The sequence below is a fragment of the Limanda limanda genome, chromosome 8, assembly GCF_963576545.1.
Source record: "Limanda limanda chromosome 8, fLimLim1.1, whole genome shotgun sequence".
Classification (NCBI taxonomy): domain Eukaryota; kingdom Metazoa; phylum Chordata; class Actinopteri; order Pleuronectiformes; family Pleuronectidae; genus Limanda; species Limanda limanda.
In genome coordinates, this window is record NC_083643.1 from 28,449,829 (window position 1) to 28,466,021 (window position 16,193).

The window sequence follows — 16,193 nt, forward strand, 5'->3', positions numbered from 1 at the left end:
TTCTTCACTAACAGTGTGAACATTTTTATCATCAAACCTTAACCTTTTAAAGTAGAACTACACTCATTAGATTGGTCCATCAGTCCTTCTAGATTAAGTCAAGACACAATAAATTGCAAACACTCCCCTAAATATGCCTGTTTTTCATCAAGATCCGTGAATTGTTCCCTGGAGAGCTGAGGAAAAAGTCCCAAAAAATAACTATCTGTCATTGCAGAAGAAAGTGCTGAAAAAATGCTGGATCTGGATACATTTTTGTTCAACTTTTTTGAGTAAACCAACAAACAAACCAAAGGACACTTTCCAACCTCCTTTGTGAAAGTGAGAAGATGCTCAGCTTTATGGTACGGAAAGTGTGTGGTTGAATACAATTTAGATTCATTCTAAAAAGTTGGGTGATTTATGATTGGTTGATTGTGTATACAGCATAATAGCTATTGTAAAGTATGTCATAACATTTCCTACATGTGAATCTACAATTTATGTGTATACATGTGTATGTGTGTATATATATATAATTTTGTATAATGAAGACAATAAAAACCATCAACTTGCAGCAATTATATACAATAATATGAATTGACTTTACTTTAGCATTTATGTACATTTATTTAGACATTTGTTAAAAATAATTTACAATGTGACATTAAACCATAAAAGCTATAAAAAAGCTTGAAATATCACTATGGAAACACATCACATAAATACAATAAATACTTAAAAAAAACATCTGATTTAAAACATCCAATAAAAACAACATGGTATATGGTAAATTTGGAGAAAATAAAAGTACATAAAAAAAGAGAGATTAATGAAAACATATTTATATATTTTTAAATGGATCATTATAGGTAATGAATCAGCAGCATATGTTTGTCAGGTAGGATGGTTGACAGTTCCAGAGTCCTCACTAAATACTGTACGTTGTAACTCATATAATAACCATCATCTCTTCATTTCTTCCCCAAAAGCATCTGTTCGCTTTAAGAGCTGCATTCATCTCCATATGTTCATGGTGCTGTGAAATTATATCAGAAATTAGCACAATGTTTCATTCTGATTAAATTGTTTACGTCCCTCTATCTGAAGACATATAGCATGACCCTGAAGCTCAAAATTAGATACAACTATGCATCACATATATGAACTGATGTTACGGATCTTCAGGAGGACGTTATCAAGGGCTTTGAATTTGATCACAGTCTGTGACCATGTGCCAACCTCAGGGTCCAGTAAAGATCTGTTACTGTCAGGTTTTTCAGCTATTGGTCAGGAGTCACAAGGTCCTTAAAGATCTGTTGTTTGTAACAGTGCCTTATACAATGTGTAACTAAAAGGGACTGTTCCCCAAAAACAAGAGCAATTATTATTATATATATTATATAGTGCCTCTAAGTGCCTCTGCTGCAAAGTCAATACAGTGGAGGTGAAAGAAAAAGTTACCTACGGCAAATTAAAAGCTGCTCTTTTCTCTGTCACAAATTGAGCCAACATGATATCTGAGTAAGAACAGGAACATTACAGGTAATCTTTCTTTTAAAAATTGCCCTAATTCTGCAGCACAAACAGCTCAGACATTTACAACAACGTGTAACAGACACCCTTCTACCCGTAATATGTTTTAACTGCATTAATGCAGCAAACCAGCTCCAGTGGATCATAGATTCAGACAAATGGGTTTCTGAACTTCGACCTGAACCAGCAAAGACCAGCTCAAATCTCTGGTAGATCAAGGAGAAGAATATGAATCCCTACTAAACACTGTGAGGGGGGTTCTGAGCAGCTCCCTATACGAATGATGTGCGTTACACTGGAGTGCCAAGCAGGGTGGTTGGGAGGAAATGAAAACAAACAAATTATCGCTGGATAAATAATGAGAATACAGGTTGAATACAGGTTGTCCATCCATCAACATAGCGTGAGATATAGCAGGAACAGATTCAACAGCATTCTTCTGCTCTGTATTTTAAGTGTATCAACAAAGGGGACCTGGTTTTGATGATCCATCAGAGAATCAGGTCCACCCTGATTAGAATGAGATGGGCCAGAGTTTAATTTGTAGTCATGCACACTTGGCAGTGGGCAGACAGAAGGCCATGGTCGTGGGAGGCACCAAGATGTCAGTGAAGATGGGTCGATATCCCGCCGGCAAAGGGGGGGCGCTCTGCTCCAGCAAGTCCAATACAGCCCCTCTGATGTCCCTGGACACATCACCCCGGATGTCCAGCAGTACAGACACATGTTCTTCACTGAGAGAACAGAAAAACATGCAGATGTAAGAATTTAATTATTTTTATAACTTATAAATATTGTGATACTTAACACTTAGTATCAGCTATTTCAGTAACAAGGAATCTGGTTTGACATGACTAACGCTGTGATGAAAACTGGTCTTTAACCAATGCACACAATGAGCAGGACAGGCTGAAAAGCATCAGTCTGGGGGGGAGCAGTGAGGACAGGTTACCTGATGTCAGGATATTTGGCTGCGAGTCCTGACACTTCCAGAGTGAGCATGGCGGTGTCTTTGAGTCGGATGAAGTCAGCAAGGACAGGTAGTAAGGCTAACGGGTTCACCTCAGGTGCCGACCCATCGCCCTCCTACACAGGCACACAGTTACTGTACACACCGGAGTTTGACTGATTAGGGTGTTGTGAATGTTGCCATTGGTTACTGTGGAGACGTTGTATCACATAATATAATAATTGCTTTATGATTCACACAGATACGTTTACAAACCAGTACTTCAGTCAGTATAACTCTACAGTGAAACCTTGCCCCTACCATTAATAACTTAGATTAAAAAATGTCTGTAGAATCACACCAGAATTTTCCTCAGTCAATGTCACGTCAATCACACGGGAAAGATGAAAATCGGACACAATCAGACACAAACACCATAATACTTCAAATGGCTGGTTAATGGTTAATGAGAAAGCTCTCTGAAGTTTAGTGAACATCAGGTGAGCGTGACCACTTCTGATGTCAGTACCGCTCACCAGGCTGTGGAAGATTTCTCTGAACAGCTGGTCATCCTGAACCATCTGCTGAGCAAGCTGCCTCCGCTCGTCTGCGTTGCGACACACCAGCCTCTTCTGCATCAGAGCCCTGACGTACTCCACCACCATCAGCCACTGGGCCTCCTCCTGCAGGCGCTGCAAGACATTAACATAACATTCAGCAGCGCACGTGGACTGAACACTTTTTCAAATACAGTATGCAAATACAGAATATTATAGTTCCAAAGGAGGAAATATTCCTCACAACTCTCCAGTATGTGCTTTTTATGTCGGGCAGGTAATAAACTACTTTAAAGTTTAGTTGACACAATATCTTCCTCTGATATAAAGGCAGAGCAGTTTGAGTTTGAGTACATACAGTACGTATTTCTGTATCACTGAGACATGACTCAACATAAGAATTATTTACATTTTAGGAAGAAATCTAAGCCTCTTAAATAACTTGTATTTTCTTGAAATAAAATCGTATGAATACTGATGTAAAATGTCATTATTAATTAAACAACCTAAAAACATTGAGTGAATATAATGGAGAATTGACGGAGTGGTCTGCAGGAGAATCCTCTCTAGTTTATTCTGTTATTACTCTCACAGCCGATCTGCCTCACTCACTGGGTTTTATTAAACATTCATTTCTTTCCTCCAGCTTTACTCGAAAGAAGTGCAGTACAGCTAAACTAGGATATCTCACTGCGGGTGGAAACAGAGCAGAGCAGTGACCTGTCGGCAGGGCGGCCGAACGCGGCCGTACAGCTCCAGGTGATGTTCCAGGACATGGCAGAGTTTGGGGGTGGGGTCTCCCTGGACCAGCCAGGGTCGGGTCAGCAAGCCTGGGAGGAGAGGCTGGAGGTCCAAAAGGAGCTGATCCATCACCAGGCGACATGCTCGTCTCACTGCCCGGTCCAGAGCTGCCAGTGGGTTGGGAGGGGTCCGAGAAAACTGTCCCGCTGAGCGGGATGACTGCTGCTGCTGCAGGCTCTCTGTGGACTTTCTGCGTCATACACAAGAGCACACAGAATGTATTTATAAACAAGCTGAGATTTGATTCTGCTTTTTCTCTTGATTATTCCTGAAATGATTTTTCCTTTCATTGTGGCAGAAACGCTGTATAAACAGCACAGATTAAAACCCAAACTAATATTTTTCTCCTTAACTAAAGGGAAAGTCTCCAAGCTGCACGCAGTGTATGTGATGCTGACTGAATGATATCAACCCACACTCGGTCCCTGGAGTATTGAATCTATAATGTGCCATAATCTTACTTGAGAATTATGCAGTTACTGATAGACGCTAGCCAGTAGTGGAGATAGAACTTGTTTTTGTCGTTGCTCGGAGCCCTTCGATGTTCTTTCCCGAATTCCACCAGAGCTTCCCGAAACCTGGAGGTGAAGCAATGTGAAGACAAGAGGTGGTGAACTGCAGCAGAGCAGCTGTGTATAAAACAGGAGGCAGGTATGTATAAACACACACACACACACACACACACACACACACACACACACACACACACACACACACACACACACACAACCACACACACACACACACACACACACACACACACACACACCTGTTCAAAAGGTTCTCCATCTCATACAGTCCCATCTGTATTGTCTGATCTCGAAGGGATTCTCCGATCATAAGAGCCACCCGGGCGTTCTCCTCCAGCATCTGTCACAGTCCCACAAACAGAACAAGGCCACAGAAAGTGTAAAGGGTATTGTGGTGCTGAAAAGTGGCTAAAACGTTTTTTTTTAAATTTAATTTAAAGATGCAATAAGCACAGTGTCATTACTAAGTGTGTCTCCAGGCAGTGGACAGGGATGAAGAGAATTTGCACCAGTATCACTCATCATGACCACCCGGCTGGACAGTTGACTGCTTCGGTGTGTCCAGTTGTATTGAAGGGCATTTGAATGGCAGTTAAAGTGAATGTTGGTGCCACAGTTCTTATTGCAGGCTCTCTGCGTGTATGTTCAGGATGTGGTTGTTGTATTTTGTGTCTTGTGCTGCATATTGTATACCTGTGTGATGATGGTAGGCAGGCTGGTTTGGTAGAAACCTTCATGGTCTGTATCTGGCTCCTGGTCTCTCTGCCAGTCTTGCAGCTCCACCTGTAGAGCTTTGTGCATCCACTCTGACACACTCTTCTATAACAGCAGCAAACATGGACACACACAGTGACAGACACCACCAGGTTTCGGATTAAAGTAGTTTCACTGACTCCTGACTTTTCCAGAGACAAACTGGCATTATTTTAACAGGTAGTCAATACATCTCCCTTTCCCAAAAGACCGATTTTGGTGAACAAACAAAGTAAAGTGTTGTTGAACAGTGTTTGTGAATATGACCTATGATGAGGGTTGAACAAGAAATGTGTCATGGAAGTCATGAACATTAGCTAAATCAGGAAGACCTTCTCTATGACCCATTTATTCACAATTCTCTCTCACGCTCTCTTCCTCCTATCAGATTACTGTGGGTGTTTGCTGTCATCCAATCAGATTTTGCCCCATTCTCAATCAGCCAATAGTTGGTGTCAAACTTTCAATCTGGTCTCCTCTCTCTTACTGTCCGCAGTCATTTCAGTGATTTGCTGTGACCCTCCTCCTACCCAGTCACCTCCAGTCTCGATATCCAGTGCCCTGGTCAAACCCAGCTCAGTCCTCATCTCATCTCAGCAGATGACCTCTCATTTATATCACATTACTTTCATATTTTATTGTGCAGAGCAACACATTTTCTGTGACACTATGGTGTCACAGGCTCTGGCTTCTCCTCACCAGGATACAGGTGACTGATGACAAATCTTGAGAAAAAGAAAAAGTTTGCGGTCAACTCACCCGAACACTCTGCACATATTTGCCCTGCAGGCGCTCCAGGCCCTCGGTGGAGATGAGAGGTCCCAGCTCTTCTTTCTCCATCTCAGTCACCAGCTCTGGATGACCCATCATGTCTGGGCTGCCAAAACAAGACTGTCACACTCAGAGCTGTTGATTGTTAAAAATACCTAATTCAAATTTTTTATTTGTCCATTTATGTAACTGCATTTGGGTCCTCTGCTAAAACCTTTGACATTTGCCTACGTGCACTTGTACAACTCGTGAAGCTACCATGACCTGGATGAAACACAGCACATATGTTAATATATGTAAGTTATATAATTACAAATAATTGTTTTGCCACGTTACCAAACATTGAACTTGGACAGAACGCGCTGAGACTCTATGGGATGGTAACACTGTCATAGGCTACATATGTCTTTAACCTTCGAGCAGTGCAAGAGAGTGATGTTTTATTCTCCACTGTTTTTAAGGCTTGAAGATGTAATAACATGAAAGGATTAGATCAATTTGAGCCACAGAAATCTTTTACTCTTCTAATGTCTTTAACCTTGAAAATGTAAGAAAATAGTTTGACAACAGATGTACTTTATGTATTTGTCATCATTAATGCTTCTTTAGATGCTTGTTAGGGACATCAGCAATAATGTGCACAAAGAACGACACAAAGACAGCAAGACAAAAATAAAAATGCCTCACCTGTTATAGATGTGTAGGACCCAGTTAAGCACGGCAAAGATTTCACCACTCTCCAGGTCCCAGCTGCTAACCTAAGCCACAAATATCACTTACATGTGTGTAGTGAGATCTTTTCAAACGAATACAAATCAAAAATATAATTAGCTTAGTAAAAGAAGTAGCTCTAATAGTCTCTGTAATTGTTCAGAGAGATGTGGAGTCAACATATTAATGAGTGACACAGGGCAGCATTGGTCTCCTTCTGTCCCATCACCCACCTGTGCCAGGTGAGCATGTAAACAGCGATGGCTGGCCCTCAGGTAGGCTCCTGTGAGTCTGTAGTGGTTCGGCACACAGTGCTCCAGCAGGTGGCGTACAGTGGCCAGGTCAGCCGTGGTGGCGTGCTGGAGAGCAGCTAGGTGTCCCGCCAGACCTGGGCCACGCGTGTGCAGGTAGGACACGCTACGGAACCGTGCAGAAACCGCCTCCTCTAGTACCTGAGAGGTGGGGGAATCGAGAGAGAACACAGTCAGTATTTTGAATATAAAGTTGAAGGGTTATGTATCAGATGGCTCTGACCTGGAAGAAGCATGCTCTCCAGCAGCGAGGTCGTCCAGGGGGCAGGGGCCTGCTGCTGCTCCTGGTTCCCCCTCTGTCCTCCAGCAGAGCTTGGTCCAGGGCTTCCTCCCGCTCCACTATCCTCACAGCCGATACAAACGGTGTGGGGTTCTGTCGGGCCAGAGCCAGAGCACTGCTCACCACTGCCCAGAGCTCCTTTCCTGCAGGGACAGGGTGGATGTTGAGGATGTTAGAGACTCATCTTGGAACTGGTATTTCTTTCATTAATGCTGCTGATATTCATAGCACTCTCTTCTCCCTGCTTTTATCAAGGTTGCACACAAGATATAGTGTTATGTTATGTATGTCTTTATGTAATTAAGTTTTTCATTAGACAGACCCTCACATTAACATGTTGACAGTTGTTGAGCAAAGAATATATAACGCCAAAGGGATGATGGCTTGCTTTGGGGAAGCAGTGAAGTTCAGATCTCCTCCTCGTCTCAGAGGTCACAAAGAACATTGTGTTGTTAGATCTGACAATGCTGTGGGAGCATCTGGAGGAAGTCAGTGAGCGGAGGAAGACTAAGTATGACGAGTTGGTTGCCAGGGGGCCTGAAGGAAAGGTATGCCTATCAAGACTGCAGGTCCATCACTCTCTAAAGCCTTGAATGCACTGGGTATCAACGTGTTGGGAGAGGAGCCATCACAAACATCACTGAGGCGGCAGGGAAAGTCTTGAGATGGCACTGGATCAGGAGAGGAGATCCATGAGGAGGAGCACACTCACACAAGTCAACATCTAATCCACCTCAGCTGGGTCATCTGGGCAAGGCTCAGTCTGATACAAGCCGAAAAACCCAATGACCCCAGGTTACATCCCTGTTGATGGGTTCAGGAGCATTAAAGATGCATCAAGAATAATATGAATAGTGAAAATAATAATATAGCAGTACATCCTCCCTGGATCCAGTCAGCAGACAAAAAAAAAAAGAACTATTCCAGTGGAGTATTTAGAAGCTGAAGCAGTAGCTGAAGCAGCAGATTATTCCTGGTGAACACAACTCCAGGTGAATGCTAATGATACACTGTGTCAGCTGTATGTATACTGCAAATACAACTGTCTGCCAGTGTTCTGTTATGAGTTTGTTCTGCTACCCCAAAGTGGTAAAATAAGTCTATAAAATGAATATAATTTATTTTGTAGCCATATATAACGAAGAGACCTGTCCAGGGTGTAACGTATTGGTGCCATGTCAGAGAAAGAAAGAAAAGATCAGTACTATGTTATATCATGAAAACAAGGTGTTCTTTCATGCTATAACATATTTTACTGCTATATTGTATATATTGTATGCGATAAACATACAAACTTATAACTCTCTAACAACTTTTCTTGTTAAAAATATATAATTTATCTATAAATGCCCAGCTAATCAATGAGAACAGACATTACCTCCTAAGGCTCATACCTCCTCCTTTCTTCCTTTGGTGTATCTGCAGACTCATCACAGTATCATACACAGTCCTCATTAACAGCATAATCTCACCATGTCTCAACCAAAGTGTGAAGCAGAATTAATCAGATGAGCAATATTCATTAATTTACTGTTCTCTGCACGTTTTATCATTCAAATATGAGTTTGACATTCATGAATTCATCACAAGATAACAACAACAAGATTAATAGCATATTCTTGTTGTATTGTGATAAATTTGTATGGCGTAATAAAAATACAAAAAATATTTTGTTATAACGAGTAAAACATCTTAGTAAAAAAAATCATGTCATAAACTGATAGTGATCCGTTTTTCATTTTCGTACACGACAGCAATACCCCTTTATCCTTCGTATTCAAAACTATTTTTGCTTGTATCACTTTAAATAAATAAAATAACTGAATATAATTTTTACATTTAACCAAAATAGGCAAAAAAATGTGTTTAACGTTATTTTAACAAATACAGTTATCACCAACTATCATGAATAACAATCATTCAGATTTAAATCCTGTCTAATCAAAAAGGAAGAAAACAAAACTGAGCAGGTTGATGTAACACACAAAACAAATACAGGAAACTAAAATAAAATAAAAATAAGTAGTGCTGTTTTATACTGTATAGTTTGTTTTGCTTTAGAATGAGCAAAATTTAACTGAACTAATATTACTGAGTAAACTGAGATGATGTTTTTACCCAAGGCGTCTACAAGCCGCCCAACACCACAGAAATATTTGGCCACCAGCTCTTTGTCTTCACTGCTAATTGCACTTCCTGCCGCCCCAGCAGCTCCATGGAGCTGCCAGAGGATGTCGTCCTGCCAGCGCTCCAGATCCATCAGCCGGGCGTGGGCCTCCAGGAGGCGCCGGGATTCCACCAGACGCTCAGTCTCTAACACCAGACTATGCACTGTGAAGAGTAAGACAGGGGAGGAGGGAGAGAAAACTTTCATTCCTCTAACTGTCAACAATCAGACTTGACTCATTATCCCTCTCACAATATGAAGTAGAAATACCACACAATGCACCGCCAACCATTGCAGTCATCTTAAAAATGTGTGTTTTCCAGATTAATATAAGGTCACTCTGACCTTTACCTTTGACCACTGAAATCTAATCAATTTATAATTGAGACTGTATGAAATTTAAAAAAATTCCCTCCAAGGCATTCTTGAGATAGCACATTCACAAGACAATACTTGTGTTTTGTGAGGTCACACTGGCAGTGGCTTTGGAAGCCAAAATCTGGTCATTTGAGTCCAAGCCAATGTTTGAGCCAGATGTAATAAAATACCCCTTGGTATTGTCAATATATCACCTTCACAACAACATAAGGTTGCATGACCTTTGACCTCCGATTACCAAAATCGATTCAGTTCCTCTTTGAGTTCAAGTCTGTACTAAATTTGAAGATATTACCTCAAGCTAATCTTAAAATATCACATTGATGTAAAAGTCAAATCAGTTGTTCCTTGAGTCAAAGTGAATGTATGTACCAAATGTGAAGACATTTTCCTCAAGCCATTCTTGAGATATTGCGTTCACGTAAATGGGACAGAAGGACAGATAACCCAAAAACATTATGCCTGCCACTGGGTGTTGCTGGTGCAGGGTTATAACAAAAACTGAACATTCTGAGCTTCATCAAATTGGCCTTTACAGCAGAGCTGATCATTAGGATTATATTATATTATGCTAACAGTACAGTATGTTAAGAATGATCTAGGCGGTAATATAGTACAAAAGTATTAAGGCAAATGCAACTATGGTGAAGGTGATTACAACACGACATCTCTTACACAATTAAATTTTCCCCTAAAAAAATGTCTTCATTCATGTTAATCAAACGTTCCGGACCTGATTAAATGTGAAAAGCACAGGTAATCTAGATTAAACAGTAAATTAATTCATTATCTGTGTCCATAAAGAAGCATCTCACCTGAGTATAGACGTGGCAAGTTGCTGACAGCAGCGAGGAGCTGGCGGTGGTTGACTGACACTTCTCTCAGCCTCTCCAGAGGCTTCACCCCGTTGGCGTTTTGATTGGATTCCAGTCCTGCTTTCTTCAAAGTGTGTGACACCTCCCTCAGCTCCGCCCGGGCCTCCTGGAGCTGCTCCAGACCCCAGCCTACCCCCTCCAGGTACGACTGGACCATGGACTGGGAGGAAGTGATGATAACAAGAAAGAAAGTGACATTAGTTTAACAGGGATTAAATCCCAGTGTCGGCGTAATATGCCAGACCATTTGATAAACTGTGAGTGCAAATGATCATTAGTTTGTTCTTAGCATTTGGATGTGTCCTCATGTTGTCACCTTGAGCCTGGTGTGTATGGAAGCAGTCCTCTGACTCTCTCTCTTCTTGTACTGGCTCAGTCGCTCCAGATGTTCAGGCCGACAGAAAACACCTGATGCCCACTTCAAGGCAGCGCCACGTGCCAAGCACTCGGCCCTTTCCACCTCCGGCCATACCTCAGCCACCGGCACCGTGTCTGTTGGGCAGACACAGGAGGGAAACGTCAGGTCGGTGTTTCCTGTCCTACGGTTTAATTTTTTATGTTACAGACATATAGAGCCAAAACCATTGTGTAACTGTTTGAGTTAGAGCCACGTGTGTGCAACTTTTTACATGATTCAATATGTATTTATTTTATTCTGAAATTAGTTTTTGTTAACAATGTTCACCTTTTGACAGTACTTTTAGAAGTTGCCACTGTTGGAAATGTTCTAATCATAAGCAAATAAATAATACATTTAAGAAAGAATCAGAACCAGTGTTTTTAAGTGAAGCCCATCAGAGGGAACAAGGAACTAGAACAAATATCTCACCAAGGCCAAGCACTCATACCCAGGTCTGTCTAGCTCCAATAATAGAAAAAAAGGAAAAGGAAGTAGTCTGCTAATCTGCCCCAAATTATACACACTCACTGATCTTGTGTCTGTATATATTCAAATCATGATTTAAACATTATTTCCTCCCAAACTGAAGAATATGAAAATGCTCCTCATCTCATTGTTATGGAGAATTTTTTGTTTTTAATCCTTAATTTGCCGCTTTTACTGGGTCTGAACCAAAGTTTAACAGGACAAGTAATGCAACAATGTGAGTTTTGTTTTCATTGACTATTCAACATGTGATCCTCTCCCATGTAACTAACAACATTCAACATCAGCTGAGGAACAACAAAGGGAGAATTAATTTATCACAGACGATTTACAGAAGGGCTCTTTATTAATAATGTTAGTTCATGGTCTATAGGACATGGAGCATGTACATTTAGTTTGTATCCAATCCTCTTTGGTTGGTTTAACTTCAGACAAAACGGTTGGTTCACGAGGATTGTACTCGCATGACAATGACCCTAAATTCACAATGAAATAAATAACTGAAAATACAACGAGGGCTTTCTTCAGTCACGTCCAAACCCAACCCAACCCTGGGGATACAGAAGCACAACAGCAGTTCGTTGTGTATTTGTCTAATAGCCTGTTTCTATTGCCATTTTCCCCTACAGCATGCTTTTACATAGCTTGGAAATTCTCATCAATTGCTCATTATTATTATAAAGTTAACTCTTGATTTTAGATTGGTAATGTTCTTATCACAACCTTTAAAAAACCTATATCAATTCTCTAATTCTCTTGTTGCGACAATGTTTAACAGTTTCAATGTGTCGTCATGAAACGGAAAGAAAGACGAAGATCTCTCCACAGTGTAGTAAAATCCGATATGGACTCATTGTGGCCCAGGGGTTAATGCCCCCGGTTGTCTTATAAGTCAAATGTGGTGAAACACTGTATGACACATTCACTTAAGGGTTTGGAGAACCATTGTGTACTTGAGCTATGCTGAAACAAGTAGCAAGGTTAAGCTGTGGACCATTTGAGAACTGAACTGATGCAATACTTATTGTTTCATATAAAGAAACAAATTAAGAAAGGAAACATATAAGGAAATTGGTCATTTTTGGGATATATGTAGAATTTAGGTAGAATAGATATTGTAATTATATAGAAGGATTAGTATGATTCAGTGGCATAAAGTGATTAGGTTGCAGATTGAAACCAGCTGAATAGCCCTCGCCTCACTTCTCCCTTCCAAAGTGTGTAGGAGAACATACAGTGAAACTTCAGGTAACATATGTGCTTTTTGTCTATTCTGGGCTCGTGTAGAAACTTGGACCTGCTCCCAGTTTAAACATAAATGACTCATTTTAAGTTAAAGTATAGAATTAATGCTTTGCATTTGTATGCTTCCACCAGTGAAGTTACAGTTCACTGTCCAGCCTCACATATTTAATTAAAACATATGATTTCAATGAAAACGGATATATGTACGTATATTATCATAATAAGGATATAACATCTTGATACAATTTCGATCTTGAATTCTCATGTGTTATGAGGTCACAGTGACCTTGACAGTTGACCTTCAACCATGACAGTCTAACCAGGTCATGCTTGAGTCTAAATTAATGTACGTTCCAGATGTAATGTAATTCACTATGGGTGTTGGTGATAAATTGCATTTAAAAAACATGAGGTCACAGTGACCTTTGACCACCAAAATATATTCAGTAAATTCTTAAGTCCAGTTAAATGTTAATTGAATTAAATGCTGGATATTCTCCGCTAGACTTGTCTGAAAACGGTTATGAAAACTGATTTGAGAAGGCGAGATTGGACATTAGATAGTTTGTTTCCAGTAGCACCATTGGCTGAGTACTTCTTGAAAAGCTCTCGCCGGGGTCAGTGTTTATGTGTCTACAGAAACTGCCACAAACAAATGTTTGGGGAAATAAGATCCATCTGACATTTACCAGCTCAAGAAAAGTACATTGGTTTTGTTATGACTAACAGTTTGGTTCCCTTATGTCCTCTCAGCTCTCTCATGCTTTCGCTGTTCACTGCTGTGCTACCAACTATATAGCCCATAAAAAATATCATTTTGAGCAAGCTAGGGAGCAGTCATATTGAGGTTTAGGAAGAGGGATATGCTGTTCAGTAAAACACATCTCTACGTCGTCATGGAGAGGATATTTTTTACAGCAGAGATGACTGTGGCCCTGTTTTCAGCTGGCCTGTCAGGTAAGCAGGATGGAATTTCTCCTCTGCTATAGTCAGCTAGACGGTTGGCTCGGCAACCATCAGAGACCCATGGCGATGCTTCCATTTGAATGGCCCGTTATAATTGGACTTAACTGAATAATGAACGGGTTGGTGACTCAGCAGAGAGCTATGACCTAGCACAGAGCAGGCTCTCTCTGTGACCTGGGGGTTGAAAGCGTCATTGATTCTGCAGAGATTACAATATCCAAGTGTTTATCACTAAAAGTTAGGATTGTTGGATTGAGAGCAGCTGATATTTAGAGTAATTCCTGACTGTGTGTGTGTGTGTGTGTGTGTGTGTGTGTGTGTGTGTGTGTGTGTGTGTGTGTGTGTGTGTGTGTGCTTGGATGTCTCAATTACATAAACAGGATTGTTTCTGTCTCTTATGGCATACTCTTTTTACCAAGACTAAATCCTTAACAGCTCTGTAAAACAACTAACCATAGAGCTCACATTCAGGAGAGTGATGAGCGCCATGCAAGCAATGCTGCATAGATCACCAATAACCTATAACACCATTATCCTGCCGTAATGGTGAGTTGGTGTGGAGGTGCAGAGTCAAGATGATTCCACTCTGAAGGCATACAACAAACACTGTGTTCCTAACTTCCTATAGGTTCAAGAAGCTGACATAACTCTAAAACCAGTACTGCCATCAATGGTGATATCATTTGGAGCCAGAGTCTGTGCAGTTGCAGAACCACAGTATCAAGTTCACGCTCATACAATGCTCTACCAATAGCGAGTCCATCTCAGCTGTCGATTAGGGCTTTTTTTTATAGCATCAAAGAACTGATTAAAACTGAACATATCCGACACGTGACAAAACCACCTAAAATAGGAAGTGTACCTTTAGTTTTTTTGTTTGGTCTATGTCCCATTCACTAACATTGAGGTGGCAGGGTTTACACTATACTGCAGCCAGCCACCAGGGGGCGATCCAGATGTTTTGGCTTTACGTTTGAGGAGCTGTCATATCAACAATATTTATATGCAGTCACTGGTCAAGAGGATCTCAAAAATATGCTATCATGTTGCTTTACGGGAGATGTAGATTTTGGAGTGTGACCCAGTTTTGACCCAAGCCCTGAACCTTTGGTTACATCTTGGCCTCTGTTGTTGATTGCTCTCTCCAGAGTCCACCAACTTTGTGAATGTTCCAGACTAAATCAATGGACTGTCTATTGAAAGTCACACATTTTTACTTCAAAAACTGTTTTGAGACAGAAAATCTTTTCAATGCTTAGACAGAAACACAACTTTTAACAAGACGAAAGGGCAATAAACATCTACTGATGAAGACCACAACAACTTCTACGCACTCAGGATTTAAACCCATTTGTCTGCAGCAGTAACCAGACAGGAACCGTCACACTCAGGGTGGATGGCGCTGACTTGCAGATATTCAATATGTAATTCAAGGCCAGCGCCGGCCCACAGATCAATACATCATTATAAACCTGACTCCTAAATAATGGATACTGAAGAGTCAGTCATACACAGCTTTGATATGTCTCTAGTCATTCTGAGACTTTTAACGAATAAGTGGGTGTTGGCCATCAGCAGGCAGGCAGTGTTTGTGTGTGTGTGTGTGTGTGTGTGTGTGTGTGTGTGTGTGTGTGTGTGTGTGTGTGTGTCATTACCTCCTGGTTTGTCACCACCATTCTTCTGATCTCCTGCTGACATCGAAGTTCACTGTTCAGCTGCACAAGCACTGGTCAAGTCTCCTGTTCCCTGAGGGTTTCCAGGGTGCAACACTGGCAGAGAAGGGGTGAAGAAATGGAGATGAGACAAGGTAGAAGAAAGGGGGGAGAAGAGAGGGTGGAGGAGATAGAGCACATATCCATTCTACTGGCGGCTTTCCCTCTTCTGCCTGACACACACACTCTCTCACCCAGACACATCCTCTGCTGAGAGGCCAGCAGGAAAGGGAGGGAGCCAGGAGGAGGAGGAGGAGAGAGGATGGGGGGGAAGAGAATAATGCCTGAGGGCAGGGACGGTGGAGGCGGGAGGGGAGAAAGGGGTAGGAACAGGGAGGGTAAAGTGAGACATGCTGCATTCAGGGGCCTGGTAACAAGATGGAAAGGAGAGTAACATGTCCCTCAGCTTCCTGATTACTTGCACTGATTAGACTGAACTGTCCCCACACAAGGTCAACTTACTAGATTTCTCCGAAACTCTCAGCCAAACTCCCAAAAATGTCATGGATGAATTATTTACAGAGGCAGAACTAGCATGCCAACGGATCTATCTTCACAACAACTGGACAAACTCCTTTTACTCATAAAAGTGTGGTTGACAGCTTTGGAAAACAGACAGTAGTATTTTTGGATTGTTTTGTCAAACTAGTATTTCCCAATCAAGTCAGAATTTATATATGTTCCTTGGCATACTTTGGTATAGTTTTTTGTTATTCTTCTATAGTTATGTGAAAGAAGAACACAAGAGTAATTTTTGGAAAATAAATTTTCCACTGGATACCGATA

The 16,193-nt window shown here is 41.2% G+C and overlaps 1 protein-coding gene across 1 annotated transcript; it reads right to left on the reverse strand.

The window, feature by feature from the left end:
• Positions 1-624: 624 nt before the first annotated feature.
• On the reverse strand, positions 625-15,595 carry exoc3l1 (exocyst complex component 3-like 1). The gene is made up of 15 exons (XM_061076881.1): positions 15,351-15,595; positions 10,915-11,090; positions 10,539-10,758; positions 9,297-9,509; positions 7,122-7,321; positions 6,821-7,039; positions 6,564-6,634; positions 5,865-5,982; positions 5,046-5,171; positions 4,592-4,692; positions 4,284-4,400; positions 3,742-4,012; positions 3,001-3,156; positions 2,468-2,601; positions 625-2,249 (listed from the first exon to the last, which is right to left on the reverse strand). Exons 1-15 carry the CDS (start codon positions 15,391-15,393, stop codon positions 2,063-2,065), a joined length of 2,352 nt encoding a protein of 783 aa, XP_060932864.1. The 5' UTR covers positions 15,394-15,595; the 3' UTR covers positions 625-2,062.
• Between the last annotated feature and the right edge of the window lie 598 nt (positions 15,596-16,193).

What these genes read in the sequence shown, in the direction of transcription:
- exoc3l1 (XM_061076881.1), bottom strand. Translation starts at nt 15,393, where the DNA reads ATGTCAGCAGGAGATCAGAAGAATGGTGGTGACAAACCAGGAG. An exon ending in GGAGAGCATGCTTCTTCCAG is followed by an intron (nt 7,040 to 7,121) that starts GTCAGAGCCATC and finishes CCCACCTCTCAG; the next exon opens with GTACTAGAGGAGGCGGTTTC. An exon ending in GCCAAATATCCTGACATCAG is followed by an intron (nt 2,250 to 2,467) that starts GTAACCTGTCCT and finishes CTGTTCTCTCAG; the next exon opens with TGAAGAACATGTGTCTGTAC.